Raw genomic sequence first — 16,058 nt, forward strand, 5'->3', positions numbered from 1 at the left:
AAGGCCATCTTGAGGAAAACGAACCACAGTACAGAATTAGTCAGGGATGAAATCACAGGGAGTCAGAGCTGTCTTCTTGAGTTGAGTCACTTTCTAAGTGGGGGCCACAAGATTAGATGAGCCAGTTTACCGATCTGGGTGGTGCCAGCTGAATCCGTCAAGTGCAGGGTCTGCAAAATATCTCAAGCAGCGATATGAGGAGGAGTTTAGGGAGGGCCAGAATCTTGTAGCCTCCAGCCACATGACTCCTAAACCATAATTTCTAATCTTGTGGCTAATGTTGGTCCTACAAAGGCAATCTAGTCCCCAGGCAAGAAGGAGGTCTGCTTTGGGAAAGGGCTATGATTGTCTTTGTTTTTAAAACTATAAACTAAGTTTCTCCCAAAGTTATTTCAGCCTATGCTCAGGAATGAACAAGGACAGGTTGGAGGTTAGAAGTAAGATCAAGTCGGTTAAGTTTGATCTCTCTCACTGTCTCAGTCAAAATTTTGCCAAGGCAGTTGCAAGTTTACAGTCAGGTTGTAGCCAATTTTCCACCTGTAGTCTAGACACCTGTGATTACTAGAGTGTAGTTCTCTAGCCCAAGTAGAAAGCCTTATTCTGTAAAATTGAATGCAGGGTCTAGTTATAGGTACTCTTGCTCTGTGAAAGTGTGGGTACTCTAGAGTACTGAAGTACTCTGTGGGGTTACCATGTGGTCGTAGGGTTTTGTCCACTTTGGCAGCCGTAAGAGATCTAGGGCATCATCCTTTTTGAATCTCAACCCATTCAATTCTGCAAGTATCCCACTTAGAAGTCCCACAGTTTTCAGAGAACTATGCTTGTGATCGTTATCTTGGGGCCAAATATGTAGGTCAGCAGCTTTGAGAGGAATACACCAGGAAGCTTACTTTGTGATCTTTTAATAACCCTTTCATTTATGACTATTTTTTCCTACTTCTCTGATATGGGAGGTTTCTTTCTGGGTTCTAGAAAATTAACTTCTTCAAGGTCTTCTCTTTCACCTTCAAGTGCTACTTCAGCTCTTTCAGGTTTTGTTGTCGGCCTTTTCTCATCTGTTCTGTGTCATTCAGAAGTGCCTGATGACTCTTGGCTTTCCAGGGATGCTGTAAATTTAATTTCATATTTTTTCTATTATATCTGTGGAAGTAAAGAAACACAGCTCTGTGTTGTGATATAGCTGGCCTAGAGTTAGAACCTGTACAATGCCATTTTATAAAGAGACAAAACTGTTTCCATTCTCCTCACAATGACTGCTAGCCATGGCCTCTGTAAACTGCTAGTTTGCTTTGCAAAATGCAAAGAGAGGTAAAGCTGCATACCTTCTCTTATCTGTAATGCCAGAATTGCTGGCCTTTGTTTACCGGTATTAACCAGAATAAGCACCCCCAGATAATTCCATCTTGGCGCCAAGTAACTAAAAAAATCTGTGGACCCCACACCTACCCAAATAATGTATAAACTAATGTTTATCGTGACTTCTGTAAACCATTTAAGTGGCAATCGGAATGACAAAAGTCCCCTGGCCCTTGGAATGTCTGGAGCCCCCTCAAACTCCTCTCTGCCCAGGTGGTGATTTACAGCCTTTCATCCCCATCTCTGCTCTTCACCCCCACTCCCAAGGTGGTTTTGCGGGTATAAAAAGGTCTTGTCATCCTTCTTTCTCTGCCACGGGTTGGAGAGACGTGAGTCCCTTCGTGGTCGCCGGCAATCAACCCTGCAATTTGGCATACTTTTGTCTTGGTGTTGACTTACTGTGCTCGGTCTAATACAACAGTGTGAATGTAGGTGTATGTTTATCTAATACCTGCAGATATTTCTTTTTTTTTTTTTTTTGGATTTGTTTCTTTAAAAATGACATTTGTATTAAAAGTCTTAAAATGAAGAGACAATGATTAAATGCATGAAATTAAAAATTACAATTAGTTAGAATTGGTACATCACAACAGTAAAATTTTGCTCTTTGCTTCTGGAGGAACACCCTATAACAGGTAATAAAAAATTAAAAATAATATAAAAGGGGACCTAGATACCTGAAAATATAAACAAAATGAAGCAAGAAAAAACAAAGAAATTCATTGCAAAAGATGGAAATTACATTTTAAAGGCTGCAAATAATAAAGAAATTCACTAAACAACAGGCCCAATTGTCCTGGCTGCTTCAGAAAGATTACTGAAAGGAAACTGGGAAGTGGTTTGGGGGAATAGCAGGTTGTGGGATATGGTGGGAAGTTCACAGGTTGGCACCGGCTGGAACAGCTGAGTTTTGAAGGCATTCTGCAGACACAGGGTTGCTGGGGGCCCTGAATCACATTTACAAAGTCTATGTACTGTATTTTAAAAAGCTAGTCATTAATCGGTTACTGCCAACCAAAAAACAAAAAGGCTAAACTCTTACACACACACACACACACACCATAGTACACACACCATAGTACACACGAAAATGTGCAGATCTGTAACATTTTCTTCACAGCTGATAAAAAAAAAATACTACAGTTCGTCCCCAGATTCCCCTTTGATACAGTAGGTAAACAAAATACATTTTTTTCCCCCACGAATATCAGCAGACACTTTCTGGCACCCCACACTGTATTGGCATCAGTGTTTAAAGTCCCAGTTCAGATATGCAATACTTCAGATTGGATACACTGTAACAAGAATCCAACTTTGCATAGACATCCTCAGAATCGCAATCAGTCCGGGGGTTGCCCTTCCAAGCTGGCAGAAAAGGAATCCGATCTTAATTTCCAGATATTCCTGGAACACACACAAAAAAAACAAAAGTTTCTTCCTCTCCTGGCCCTTCATGTGGTTCTCCCGGACTTCCTATTTTAAAACTTGGAACTAGAAAAACGGTTGTTGACCAAAAAACGAAAAAACAGAAAGACCTTTTCTACCTTCTCCCCCTCCTTTCCCTCCACCCTTCCCTCCCGTCGTTCCCCGCCCCCCCCCAGGCTGAAACTTTTGCTTGGTGGGCGTCAGGCTGCGGATATTCCCTAACGGCTACTTAAACGGGGAAATATGCATCGACCAAAATCAGGGAGAAACGTACATGCTGCAAAGAGCCACATTTCTACCAGAGTATCGGATGGGAAGGACGGTACACCCCCTCAAGCACAGGGTGGAGGCAGGGTCCGTCGGCCGCGGAGGTCAGCAGGGTTCCTAAGACACCCTGGCCAATGCAAAGTGGTCTCCAATCTCAAAGCCAGAAAGAAATCACATTTAGAGATTTCTAATCGGATGCGTTTGGCTTTTGTGCGCAGAGCACGGCCTGCCAGCGGCAGCCGCCTCAGGATCAAGCAGGCCGAGCAGCAGCCCTCGTCGCCGTTGGGCTGCGCCACGTAGTTCATCTGCTGCACGATCTCGGCAAACAGCTCGTCTACTGAGGCTTTGTTTTTGGCCGACGTCTCCATGAAGGGGCAGCTCCACTCCTCAGCCAGGGCCTTGCCCTCGCCGTACGAGACCTCACGCTTGCCCTCCAGGTCCACCTTGTGGCCCACCAGGATCACGGGCATGCGCTGGTACCGCTTCACGCGGATGATCTGGTCCCACATGGGCTTGATGTCCTGGAAGCTCTGCTGGTTGGCGAGACTAGACCAGGATGAAGCCCTGGCCGTTCTTGATGTACAGGTCCCGCACAGACGCGAACTGCTCGGTCCCCACGGTGTCCAGGATCTCCAGCACCGATGGCGACGAGTCCACCTAAATCTCCCTGTGGTAGAAGTCCTCGATGGTCGGGTCGTACTTCTCGATGAAGGAGCCCGTCACGAACTGCACCGTGAGCGCGGACTTGCCCACGCCGCCAGAGACCAGCACAACCAGTTTGTACTCGTGGCTCCGTCAGCGCTCTCGCCGCACCTGCCGTGGCCCCTATGGGGCTGCGCGCCGGGGAAGACTGGGCTTGCCGGCTGGACTTCTCTTCCCCTTCCTCAGCTCCACAGGAAAAATCCAGGAGAGAGTAGCCCAGAGAAGAAGGCAAGGCAGAAACCACCGAGCGGGGGTCGGGCGCCAGGCCGGCCGGCGGCGGCGTGTCCCTGGGGCGCAGGTCCGGACCCTACAGCAGTCCGTGGGGGCAGCAGAAGCCCGGGCAGCGAACTGGGAGGACAATGCCCGCAGCCTGCGTGAGGCGACTGCAGGAGCTCCCCGGGAGGGCGAGGAGGCAGTGGCGGCTGGCTGCGGAGGTGGCTGCTAATTGCGCGTCAGGCCGGGACGCGCGTGGCATGAGTTCCCACGGAACGTGCGCCCACCACCGCGGCCCATCGCGCTCACTCCCCACCTGTAGATATTTCTAAGCTTTATTGTTACTGGAAGAGAGTTCATTTCTCAAAATTTTATAGTTATTGTTTTAAAAGTAAGCAAATGTCATTTTTAAAAATTAAAATTGTTTTCTTTTAAAATGCTTTCTGTGTTTTTTTAAGCAAATGCCATTTTATGTTTAGTGTAATCCTTCTCAAGAATATTTAAAGGGGACATTTTCCTTGAGTTTTATTTATTGATTGATTTTATTATTTTGATATAAGGTCTTGTTGTGTTACCCAGGCTGGAGTGCAGAGTGGCTCAATCATAGCTCATTGCAGGCTTGACCTTCGAGGCTCAAGCCAATCCTCCCTCTTCAGATTCCTCAGTAGCTAGGACTGCAGGTGCATGCCACTGTGCCTGGCTAAGCTTGAGTTTTTTTTAATATAGAGATGTTAAAAATGAAAGCTTTGATCTTAGCTGAGATATTTAATATGCCTTGTATTATTAGGTTTACGTTATTCTGATAACAGTTGTTGCCTTTTGTAGCTAAATTATTTACGTACTTTATTTTCATTTTTATAGTTTATCAAAAGTCTGAGTAGAATATTGCTGTTTTGTTTACAACGGCTTTATTTTATGAAGGTTGGCCTTTTTAAAAAAATTATTGACTTGTTTTACTTATTTCACTGTTTCCTTTTTGCGGGGAGGGTGGGTAGGAAACAGTAGAAAGGTTAAACATGGATTGAAAATTTTTAGAGGAATTGCCTGCGTGGTGGCTTGATTGCTCAGAATGGGCCCATGCTGTCATTCATCCATGGATGTGGTTTTGCCAAATTAAAGTGATGGTCTCGTATTCCTAAACTGCATCATCACCTGTACAAAGGGAATGTAAATTTGGATCATTTTCCATGTAGAATTGTTGTAGGGGTGGTCTGAGGTCAAGAGGGTGAGATTTGAGGTGGGGGCAGGGAAGGACCAGCACTGCTGCTCCTCTGACAGCATGAGAGAACCCTGGCGTTGTTGGTGCGGTGTTCACCATCACTCACGCCACCCTCTTCCCACTGACAGAAAGTAAGAGGAAGCCTGTGGGCAAAGGGAGTCTGAGACATGTCTAGTCTCTTAGCTCTGATCTGACAGAGTATAGAAGGGAGAATGTGGGTCTGAGAGACAATGGATTAGTAATTGACATGATCAGATAAGCATTTTTTTAAATACGCTTTTTTGTTTTGTATTTTGTTATATTTTTGTGATGCCTGTGACAAATCAAGTTACTCAAGAGTTCTAATCTTTATATTTTTAAAAGACAATTTCTGTATCTCTGACTTTATTGTTTTTGGAAGATTTTTCTGAGAACTTTGACATTTCACTTGAAATATTTGGTGTCCTTTATTTGCTTCTCTTTTTCTTCAGTACAGGCAAGTAGCATTCAAATGTCAGTAGCTGAGATGACAAACTTTTTCTAAACCTTAAAAATAATGTTGTTAGAGAAAAGATTAGAAGTAATTTGTGAGTGGATTATAATTTCCTTTTTTTAAAGGCTTAATTTTTTAAAGAGTCATTTAAGGTTTACAGCAAAATTGAGAGGAAAGTACAGAGATTTCCCTTGTATCCCTTTCCCCTATGTATGCATAGCCTCTTTTACTATGGACATTCCTTTCTAGAGGGGTACATTTGTTTTATTTGATGAACTTACACTGATATATTATCACCCAAATTCTGTAGTTTAGGGTTCATTCTTGGTATTCTATACTCTTGAGTTTGGATAAATACAAAATGCACATATCCATCATCATGGTATCATACAAAATGTTTTCATGACCCTAAAAATCCCCTGTGCTCTATTTATCCCTCTCTTCTTCACAATCCCTGGCTACCACTGATTTTTTTATTGTTTCCATAGTTTTACTTTTTTTCAGAATGTCATGTACTTGGAATTATACAATACAATATGTAGCCTTTCCAGATTGGTTTGTTTCACTTAGCTGTGTGCATTTGAGGTTGCTCTACGTTTTTTAATGTCTTGGTAGCTCATTTTTAAGTGATAATCGGGATGTACCACAATTATTTATTTGTCTTTTGGATTTCATTGATATTTAATAATTTTTCATTGTAGGGCTCATTTATGTAGATGCCATTAAGAGAGGCAGAAAATTTTTTTTTAACTTAAATTTGAATTTGTCTTGATGTTTGTTTGCTTTTTGTAGGTTCTACATGAGACATTTCTTCAACACACATTCCTCATGAATGGTCTCATTCAAGGTGTAAAGGTAAGAAAAACTTTTTAGGTTCGTAATGAACCAAAGCCAGGATCTTTGGTAGTTTAACTCTGAAGTTTTAGTAGGACTTTGGGAAACATACTATTTGTTCCAGAGACTGAAATCTAAATTTTTAGCTGGGTTATTACCAAAGTCACTGTAAAATACAGCACAAATACATAAGGCATACAATAGTTCACAGGCAAAAGCAGTGTGAATACTCTATAGGCCTAACTTTATTTTTATTATTGTGTACACAACAGGTTATAAAGAGTTTAATTATTATGTAACTTCTAACTGCTCTGCTTATCAACAGAATAAAGTGGGCAGTTGCTACTGTCTTCTTTTTAGGTATCTGAGGTTGAAGGAAGCCAAGCTGACAAAGTGGCCATGATTTTGTGATAACTCAACCACTTGATTTCGTTAGCCTTAATTCATTATGTCGATTTTAATATGATATATATCAAAACTGCTTTTAACTGTTTTTTTGTTGGTGCTGAGAATACTCACCAGTGGGGCTTGTGGCTGCAGCATTACTCCAAGATAACTTTGCCACAAAACAGGTGGCTTTTATTACTATTTTTGCATTGCTTTAGTATATCGACTTTGGAAACAAAAGACATCATTTTACTGATAGCATTCTTTTTCCTCATTCTTTTAAATAAAATTTTTTTGAGATGGAGTCTTGGTCTGTTGCCCAGGCTGGAGTGCAATGGTACGATCTTGACTCACAGCAACTTCCACCTCTCAGGTTCAAGTGCTCCTGCCTCAGCCTTCCAAGTAATGGGGATTTCAGGTGTCTGCCATTACACTCAGCTAATTTTTGTATTTTTAGTAGACGGGGTTTCACCATGTTGGCCAGGCTGGTCTCGAACTACTGACCTCGGGTGATCTGCCTACCGTAGCCTCCCAAAGTGCTATAAGTACAGGCATGAGCCACTGCACTGGGCCAGCATTCTGTTTTTAACAGTGATATTTCTAGTTACAAAATATAGTAACATTCTGTCACTGAAAATATCAAATCTTAGAAAATGTAGCATTTCTACCTATGATGTTAACATTGTTCTTGAACTTAATGGCTGAAGATTCATTTGATGAATCCAGTTTTTCTGAAATAGAGATTCTGATGATTCAGGCAATTCTGATGTTAGCTCTGTTTAGAAATAACTCAAAGAACACCACTTCTTATATTTTATAATCAGTCAGATTTGCTTCAGCCTCAAAGAGTGTATTTTTGTAAAATTAAATGAACATTGGCACTGAGCTGCATTTGTTTTTTCTAAATAGGAAAAGGGTTAAATAGAGCATTAAAATGTAACAGTATTTTTTAGTCTCTTACAGTAAAGTATATGAGTGTAGGGTCTAATTTGTGCTTCCCAGTTTAAATAATATCAATCTATGCATAATTATACTTTGTACTGAACAACATACTTAAAATTATACCTTACTAATGTGTTGAATTTAGCCATTATAATTTATTATATTCACAGCTCTTACACAGCATTAATTGTAGTGAGTATTGTTTATTCTTTGCCTGTTTTTAAAAAGAATTTGAGGATACTTATATGTAAAACATCATTTTATTTTTATTTTTTACCATTTGGGTACTTTTTTTATAGCTGTATTTCTTTATACTAAAGAAAAACAAAGTTCAAATGCCCAGCAGTAATTATGTTGAATACTTAGTCCACATTAAATAGACAAAAGGCTACTGAGAACACTGGATTTAGATAAAAGTGTTATAGGCATAACTAACTACAACTTAATTTACAAATAAATTAGAAAAAAAAGTTCCTGGCTGAAAAGGATAGAGGAGATTTATTTCCCAGGCTTCTTTAATTTGGACAACCCCCATCAACTGAGTAGACATCCCAGTATTAGACCAAAATGACTGCTCTCCCCACCAGCAGTTTTGACACCACTAGCCCTGCTGGCTCAGAGGAGAGAGTGGCCCCATGGCTCTACCTGGTTTTCCAGTTTCAGGAGCCCAACCGATGCCTTTGGTCAGCTGAGACTTTTCAAACAGCATTGGCACTTTTAGCTGGTCTGCACTGTTTTAAATGCCACCACCCAGGCAGAGAGGAGGCTCTCATTAGATTCTAAATCTGCTATTTAAATTAAAAAAGAAGAAAAAAAGAGATACTTATTAGAATAAGGCCACGTAGGAATGTGATTAACATCTCCATTCAGCCTTTGGCTGATATATGAGACTACAAATAATAAATCTTGCCTTTCCTCCAGATGCAGCTTCTGGGGCTTGGTCTACAGTGTTCAGAAAGACACAGTAGTGCTGTAGCTCCAGTGGCTTCTGCAAATGAGGGCTTGGCAGTTATCAGTGGACCAACACATAGTATTCAGCACCAGACCATGGGCCTTCCTGCTTCCTGAGTTTCACAAGTAGGATGCATGTTAGGGGAGCAGCCCATACTTCTGTTGAAGGAAGGCTGTAGTACTTTCCAGGGCACAGCCTGGATGAATGATGCCAAACTCTATTCGCAGGTAAGTCAACCATAGTTGAGTCGAGGCAACACTCAGGGCTCTGGCCATCCCCAGTTTGTCTCCCCCATCGATGACCAAGAACAAGTGAGGTCAGACATCTTACAACTCCTTGACATTCAGAGAACTGTCCTGGGAGCTGAGGTTGGCACTAGTAAGAGCAAGAGGACCCTCATACATGTTGGCCAAGTTTTGCATAAAGGCATAATTAGGAATCTGGATGTTTTATAAGAGGAGTAAAGGGGTTTAGGTCCTTGCTGAGCTCCTCCAAACGTTCCATCACCAGGGGTACTGGTCCTGGCAATAGGTCTTTCAGGAGCTCCTGGGGTACTCTCATACAGTCACTAGCTTGGCCTTCCTGCAGCTCTTGAGGCAGTACACAGTACACAGGGCCACTGAGCAGCTTGCTGCACAGGCCACACCATATGGCATATCAGTGGGGGTGGCTATCATGGTGTTGGTGTGCAGCTCAGCCATGGCTGAACACTCTGGGCTTGCTCCCTTGCTCAGTTCCACACTGGCAACCACTGTGGCCCTCATGCCTCTGGACTGACATTCCAGAGACAGCCTCCTATTTGGGAGCTTTTTATTACTTAACAGACACTGGGGATACATAAAGAAGAGAAACACAACCTAGAAATGATTTACAGACTTTCTGTTTCTAGGTAAACAGAGAGCTATGACTAAAGTGCTAATAACATACAGATTATATGCATGATAAGTACATTTTCAAATAAAATTCCCAATTTACCATTTTTTTTGTTTCGAATAATCCTAACAAAACCATTAGAATCCTAAAGTAAAAATTGATTTATCACTTAAGTTAACTCAGAACAATGAACTCAAGATGGAAAGTAGCGAAAAGTCTGAAATGTTTTTTCCCATAAACTTAGAACTACCTTCAGTTTCCATAAATACATTATGCTTTATAACAATGCATTGTTGCCACATACAACAGACCTTTATGAACTGCTAATATAACTGTTATCAGTGTCTCACTCTGAACAATTCTAGATTGTTGAAAAACCTTTTGTTGCTGTTGTTGAAATATATTCTACAAACATAAAAAAAATTTTGAAATGACAATTTGGGTAAAATTTTAAATTTAGCAAAAAATATATTCTGCATTAAACTTAAGTAGTTTTAAAAACAATAACAAATGACCAGATTTAGGTAATTTGTGTTTATGACTAACGTGCAACAATATAATAATCCTACCATGGGCTGAATAGGAAATTTTAGCAATATTCAAGACCTGTCTTATTTCTTCGTCATTTCAGTATCCACACAGATTATCCTTCCAATAATAGTGGTCTTTCAGTTCCTTGATATATTTCCCAGTGATTTTTGTCCTCCACCCTAAGTTAGCCATTCACTTACAGTAACTCTAACCATCACATAGTATTGATAATAGCAAACTTTCTAAGAGATAGGTACTTATTATTCACTTTCATAGTTGAGTAAATTGAGACATAAAGATAAATAATTTGCCCATTGTTTCATAGTTGCAATTGCTCAAACCAGAATGTTACCCCAAATAGTATTGTTTCCAGCATCCAAGCTCTAACCATATACATACTGTTTCTCTATATATCCTAGTATTCAACCTCTACCTACTTACCATTCTAGCTTACTTTCTTTTATACTACAGCTCATTATGTCAGCACTAAAAACCCATCATACCTGCCTTTCAGTGGCACCCCTACCTACCCCTGTATCCTCACTTTCATCTTTCTGGGCTTAAATTCTGTTTTCAATCATTATAATTATTGTTTTGCATATAAACCTTGCCCTGTTGTTCCTCTGTCACACTTGGTAGGCTAAACCTCAGCCCTTGAAAATTTAATTCTCCGGCTACTCTATCTGGAGGCAATGCCTTTTCCACCATCTGATGACCTTAACTATGTCACTAAATAAGTAAAAGCAATCCAAAGAAATTTCAGTCTCCCATCACCACATCTACTATCCACCTATATGTACCTCTACTGTTTCTAAAGATAAACTGTCCTTGTTTCTTGCTAAAGCCAGCTTCTTCACATATCTCATCCATTCTCAAGGATTCAGCAGTTATACATTTTACCCCCCAGTATTTTAAAATTTTTTTCTAAAGTATTCCTACTAGCATACAACAAGCATTCTATTTCTCTGATCTTTCAAACAAAACCTCTTTTCCTTTTCTCCACAGGCTACTACTGCCCCATTACTTTCTTTCCCATGGTATCTTACCATTCATTACAAGTAGAATTCCAAACTCACTTTTCTACCAAAATTATCTGATCCATTTTCCTTCTTCAAAGGCTTTCTTTAATTGCTTTGTTCACTTGGCCTACCATGGTTTTTTTTTCTACCTGTTAGGCCACTTATTCTTAGTCTTTTTATATCCTAAATCATATTTAGATCACTTATAATACCTAATACTATGTAAATAGTTATACTGCATTTTTTTTTGTGGTTGTTGTTTTGTTTTTTAATTGTTTTCTTCCAAATATTTTTCATCCATGACTGGATGAATCTGCAGATACGGAGCCTGCACATTCAGAGGGTTGGCTGTGTAGTGATTTAAACTAGATGCATGGACAATGGGCAGATGATTCAAACTATAGATCAGTGATATTTCTCCAGAGGAATATCTGCTAGAGCTATTGAGATTTTCTTAGTCCACTGGGGTTGATTTACTTGTAGTAAGTCTAGTATTGCCAAAACTATCTTGCTTACTACATTGAGACGCCTTATAAGAATTGGTGAGATAACCCAGATGACACCACATGAGCAACTCCTTTCCTGTTTCCATTCACCTATGGCTGAAGCTAAACTACCCACAACTTCCTTCATATAAAGTATTGATAATAATCCTTCTTTTGTATTTTACCAAATTTCTGCCACTTGTAAATGCAAGAATTCAAACCACTGGGCAAAAAGACCAGTGCCTTTTATGAATATTGTATGTGCCTATACTTCTGTGGTTTGCAGTTCAGCAGGACTAAAACACATAGTCGGCAATGGTTAATGGAACCTGGCTCTGTTCCATTGGTCATAGTAAAAGACTAGATTCTTCATTCCTACTTGAGACCTGGCTGTAATAGATTAATTATAAACCTAACCATGATACCACCAATTAGTTTTTCTTCTTGTTCCTCAGCTTTCTGCACATCTATATCGCACTGCTGAAATAAAGTTGAGAATAAACTGCTGAGAATATTCTTGGTTAAGCTTCTGTCTTTGCTCTCATGTTTTCTAAACATGTCTGATTTTCTGGTTCCTGGTTTTGAGAGAAGCTTTGGTATATGTTTCTTTTTTTTCTTTTTCAGACAGAGTTTTGCTCTTGTTACCCAGGCTGGAGTGCAATGGCGTGATACCGGCTCACCCCAACCTCCGCCTCCTGGGTTCAGGCAATTCTCCTGCCTCAGCCTCCTGAGTAGCTGGGATTACAGGCATGCGCCACTATGCCCAGCTAATTTTTTGTATTTTTAGTAGAGACGGGGTTTCACCATGTTGACCAGGATGGTCTCGATCTGCTGACCTCGTCATCCACCTGGCTCGGCCCCCCAATGTGTTGGGATTACAGGCTTGAGCCACCGCGTACGGCCGCTTTGGTATACATTTCTAACATTTTTCTCTTGACAAGAAGAGCCTTGATAATGTCAGCTCCAAATCTTTACAGCATATTCTGTACTTTACCGCTCACCCCCAATACCTTCAGCGATTCCTGTAAAAAGGCTTCCCAAGTTTCTCAATGAGTGGAGTCATTCCTTCAGTAATATCTTCCTCTGAACAACTCAGATCTTTTTATCTTCAGTCTCAAAATCATATGCTTTTATAACCTGATCCTCCATTGATGGCTTCCTTGATTTCCCAAGGTGCTTTCTTCTAGAGGGCACCATATTTAGATATTTCCTGACTTACTCAGCAAGTGTAGCCTCTGGCCTGGACACCTGTACTGGACAGATTCCTCCCCTGCTCTCACCTGAGATGTCCCCTTAGCTGGTGACGCTACTGACCAGACAATTTAAATAAAGGATGAAACAAGCATTTTTTAATACTCATTTAGAGGAAGTGACATATTATGAATTTGGTGTGAGGTTGTTTGAACACTTCTTTGTAAGCAGTGTGGATAAAAGCTATAATTATGAGAGAGAGCATTGATAAAGGTATAGCATTTAAGTTTATTCTTATAGTAAATTCTTGGCAAAGTTCTTTACAGATCTTGTCTTGTGAAAAAGCTGATAAAATGTGTTTTGGTCTGTTTTTTGCAAAATAAAACCACCTAAGTCTACACCCCAGAGATGAGCAGCATGTTATGCTTTCACAAGGGATATCATAGAGTTATTCTAGAAAACAGAAAAGAAAAGATATTTCAGTTTATGCAAGGGCTTGAACTTAAGTAAGGACTTAAATTCTTTAATAATTGGTTATTGTTGCCGGGCACGGTAGCTCAAGCCTGTAATCCCAGCACTTTGGGAGGCCGAGGCGGGTGGATCACAAGGTCAAGAGATCGAGACCATCCTGGTCAACATGGTGAAACTCTGTCTCTACTAAAAATACAAAAATTAGCTGGGCATAGTTGCGGGTGCCTGTAATCCCAGCTACTCAGGAGGCTGAGGCAGGAGAATTGCCTGAACCCAGGAGGCGGAGGTTGCGGTGAGCCGAGATTGCACCATTGCACTCCGGCCTCAGTAACAAGAGCAAAACTCCGTCTCAAAAAAAAAAAAATAATAATAATAATTGGTTATTGTTTTCAGGGGTGCAAGTATAAAGATAGAACTCTGTGGCCAGGCACAGCGGCTCACGCCTGTAATCCCAGCACTTTGGGAGACTGAGGTGGGCAGATCACCTGAGGTCAAGAGTTTGAGACCAGTGATGGTGCATGCCCGTAATCCCAACTACCCAGGAAGCACAGGCAGGAGAATCACTTGAACCTGGGAGGTGGAGGTTGCAGTGAGGGAAGATTGGGCTGCTACACTTCAGCCTGGGCAACAGAGCCAGATTCTGTCTCAAAAAAAAAAAAAAAAAAAAAAAAAAAAAAAAAAAAAAAAAAAAAATAGTTAGAACTCCATGTACAGTGTAGCTGGGCATGGTGGTACCTGTAATCTGAACTACTCAGGAGGCTGGAGCAGGAGAATTGTTTGGACCTGGAAGGTGGAGGTGACTGTGAGCTGAGGTCACACCACCACACTCCAGCCTGGGTGACTGTAAGGACTAAATAAGATAGTATATGTAAAGGTATTAGCATAGTGCATTCATGTGCTAAGTACCTAATGAATGTTACACAGAAAAATACATAAATAACAAACTATCTGAATAAATTTTTGTTTGTGAGACAGTCTTGCTCTGTTGCCCAGCCCTGGAGTGCAGTGACACCATCCTGGCTCACTGCAACCTCCACCTCCCTGGTTCAGCAGGTTCAAGTGATTCTTGTGCCTCAGCCACCCGAGTAGTTGTAACTACAGGTGTGCGCCAGCATGTCCAGCTAATTTTTGAATTTTTAGTAGAGACAGGGTCTCACCATGTTGGCCAGACTGGTCTTGAACTCCTGACCTCAAGTGATCCACCTGCTTCAGACTCCCAAAGTGCTGGGAATACAGGGGTGAGCTACTGTGCTTGGCTGGCAGTATTTAAAAATATCTATACTTTTAACAAAGTCATTTTATTTCCTGAAAGTTCTAATCAAATGGAGCTATTTAAAGATTCAGGTAAAGACTTAGTTTTATTTGCAATAGTAAATATGAATATTTTTGAACAACACCAGATATGTAATGTGTGAAACAAATAGAATATCAATATATGGTAGAATTCCAGTTTTATTTTGATTTAAAGTACATACACACACACTGTAAGTGTGATGATATATAGATGATTTTTAATTTTATTCTTTATATCTTTGATTAATTTTTATAGATTTTTACAGTTAACTTTTCCCTGCAACTTACAGTTAATGTCTTCCTACCTCTCTCTCTCTCTCTCTCTCTCTCTCTCTCTCTCTTTTTTTTTTTTTTTTTTTTGAGATGCAGTCTCACTCTGTTGCCCCAGCTGGAGTGTAGTCATGCAGTCATGGCTCACTGCAGCTTCAAACTCCTGGGCTCAAGCAATCTCCCCACCTCACCCTCCCAGGTACCTGCAACTGCAAGTGTACAACACCATGTTGGGCTAAGGTGTTTTTAAAAACAATTTTTTTTATTTCAATATTGACAGGGTTTTACCACTATATTCCTCCGGCTGGTCTCCAACTCGGCTCAAGCAATCAGCATGGTTCAGCCTCCCAAAGTGCTGGGATTGCAGGTGTGAACCATGTCTGGGCTATTAATTTTCATTCTGCTTTTATTTATTTCTGCTTTTTTTCAATCTTCCTTGCTTTTCTCTCCAGTAAATCTGCATTTTATATAAGTTAAAGTAAACATGGAGTAGAAGAAGTCAAATGTGCATTTGTCTTGGGGTGGGAGGAGATGTGATTTCCCGTCTTTTCTTTGTTTCATAAGATATGCAGTTGATTTATATTGTCTAGGTGAGAGAGGCCACCTGGGGAGATATGTGGCCTTCTGACTTGCAGCTATTTGTTTAAAAACGAAAGGAAAGGCAGATTTTTTGCTTGACTCAGGTTCTTACCTTAACTTTTCCTTCTGGAATAATGAGTTTCATTTTCTTTTTCTTTCACATGTTCTTACTTGCAAATTTTACCCTTTAGTTACTTATGAAGTACTTGCCTAGTCAATCAAGGTATAAAATGTCTGACTTTGTCTTCAGTTCTCACAGTGTGGCCCTATGGGATCTCGGGCCATTTTGGGTAGTACAAAATAACTCTGTTAGAAGCAAATTTTTGGTGCTGCAAAAGAAATAGCATTTAAACATAAATTTTCTCAGCAAGGCAATCTTTACCTTATAGAAGGGTGCATCTTACAGATGGTGCAATAGTGAGAGCACACCTGAACAAGGTCACCCCTACTGCTGTGTCATATTGGCTAGGGTTGGACTGCACAGTCTAAGCTAATTCCAGTTGGCTATTTTAAAGAGAGCAGGGGTACAAGCCAGAGTGGCGGAGTAAGCAGTTTCAGCAGGAAAACAGTCATGGAA

General features: G+C 40.7%; 1 protein-coding gene and 2 pseudogenes across 7 annotated transcripts in view; 1 reads left to right on the plus strand and 2 right to left on the minus strand.

Annotated features, from left to right (window-relative positions):
* SLC71A2 (solute carrier family 71 member 2) overlaps positions 1 to 16,058 on the plus strand; it is a 100,886-nt gene that overhangs the window by 49,239 nt on the left and 35,589 nt on the right. For all 7 annotated transcript variants that reach the window (XM_035298532.3, XM_054253476.2, XM_078364639.1 and 4 more), the window contains one exon: positions 6,447 to 6,509. In XM_035298532.3, the coding sequence (XP_035154423.1) occupies positions 6,447 to 6,509 (63 nt within the window). The remainder of the gene's footprint in view (positions 1 to 6,446; positions 6,510 to 16,058) is intronic.
* On the minus strand, positions 2,971 to 4,225 carry LOC118147814 (ras-related protein Rap-2b-like; annotated as a pseudogene).
* On the minus strand, positions 8,889 to 9,714 carry LOC118153597 (threonylcarbamoyl-AMP synthase pseudogene; annotated as a pseudogene).

This window comes from Callithrix jacchus, chromosome 1 (assembly GCF_049354715.1).
Source record: "Callithrix jacchus isolate 240 chromosome 1, calJac240_pri, whole genome shotgun sequence".
Classification (NCBI taxonomy): Eukaryota; Metazoa; Chordata; class Mammalia; order Primates; family Cebidae; genus Callithrix; species Callithrix jacchus.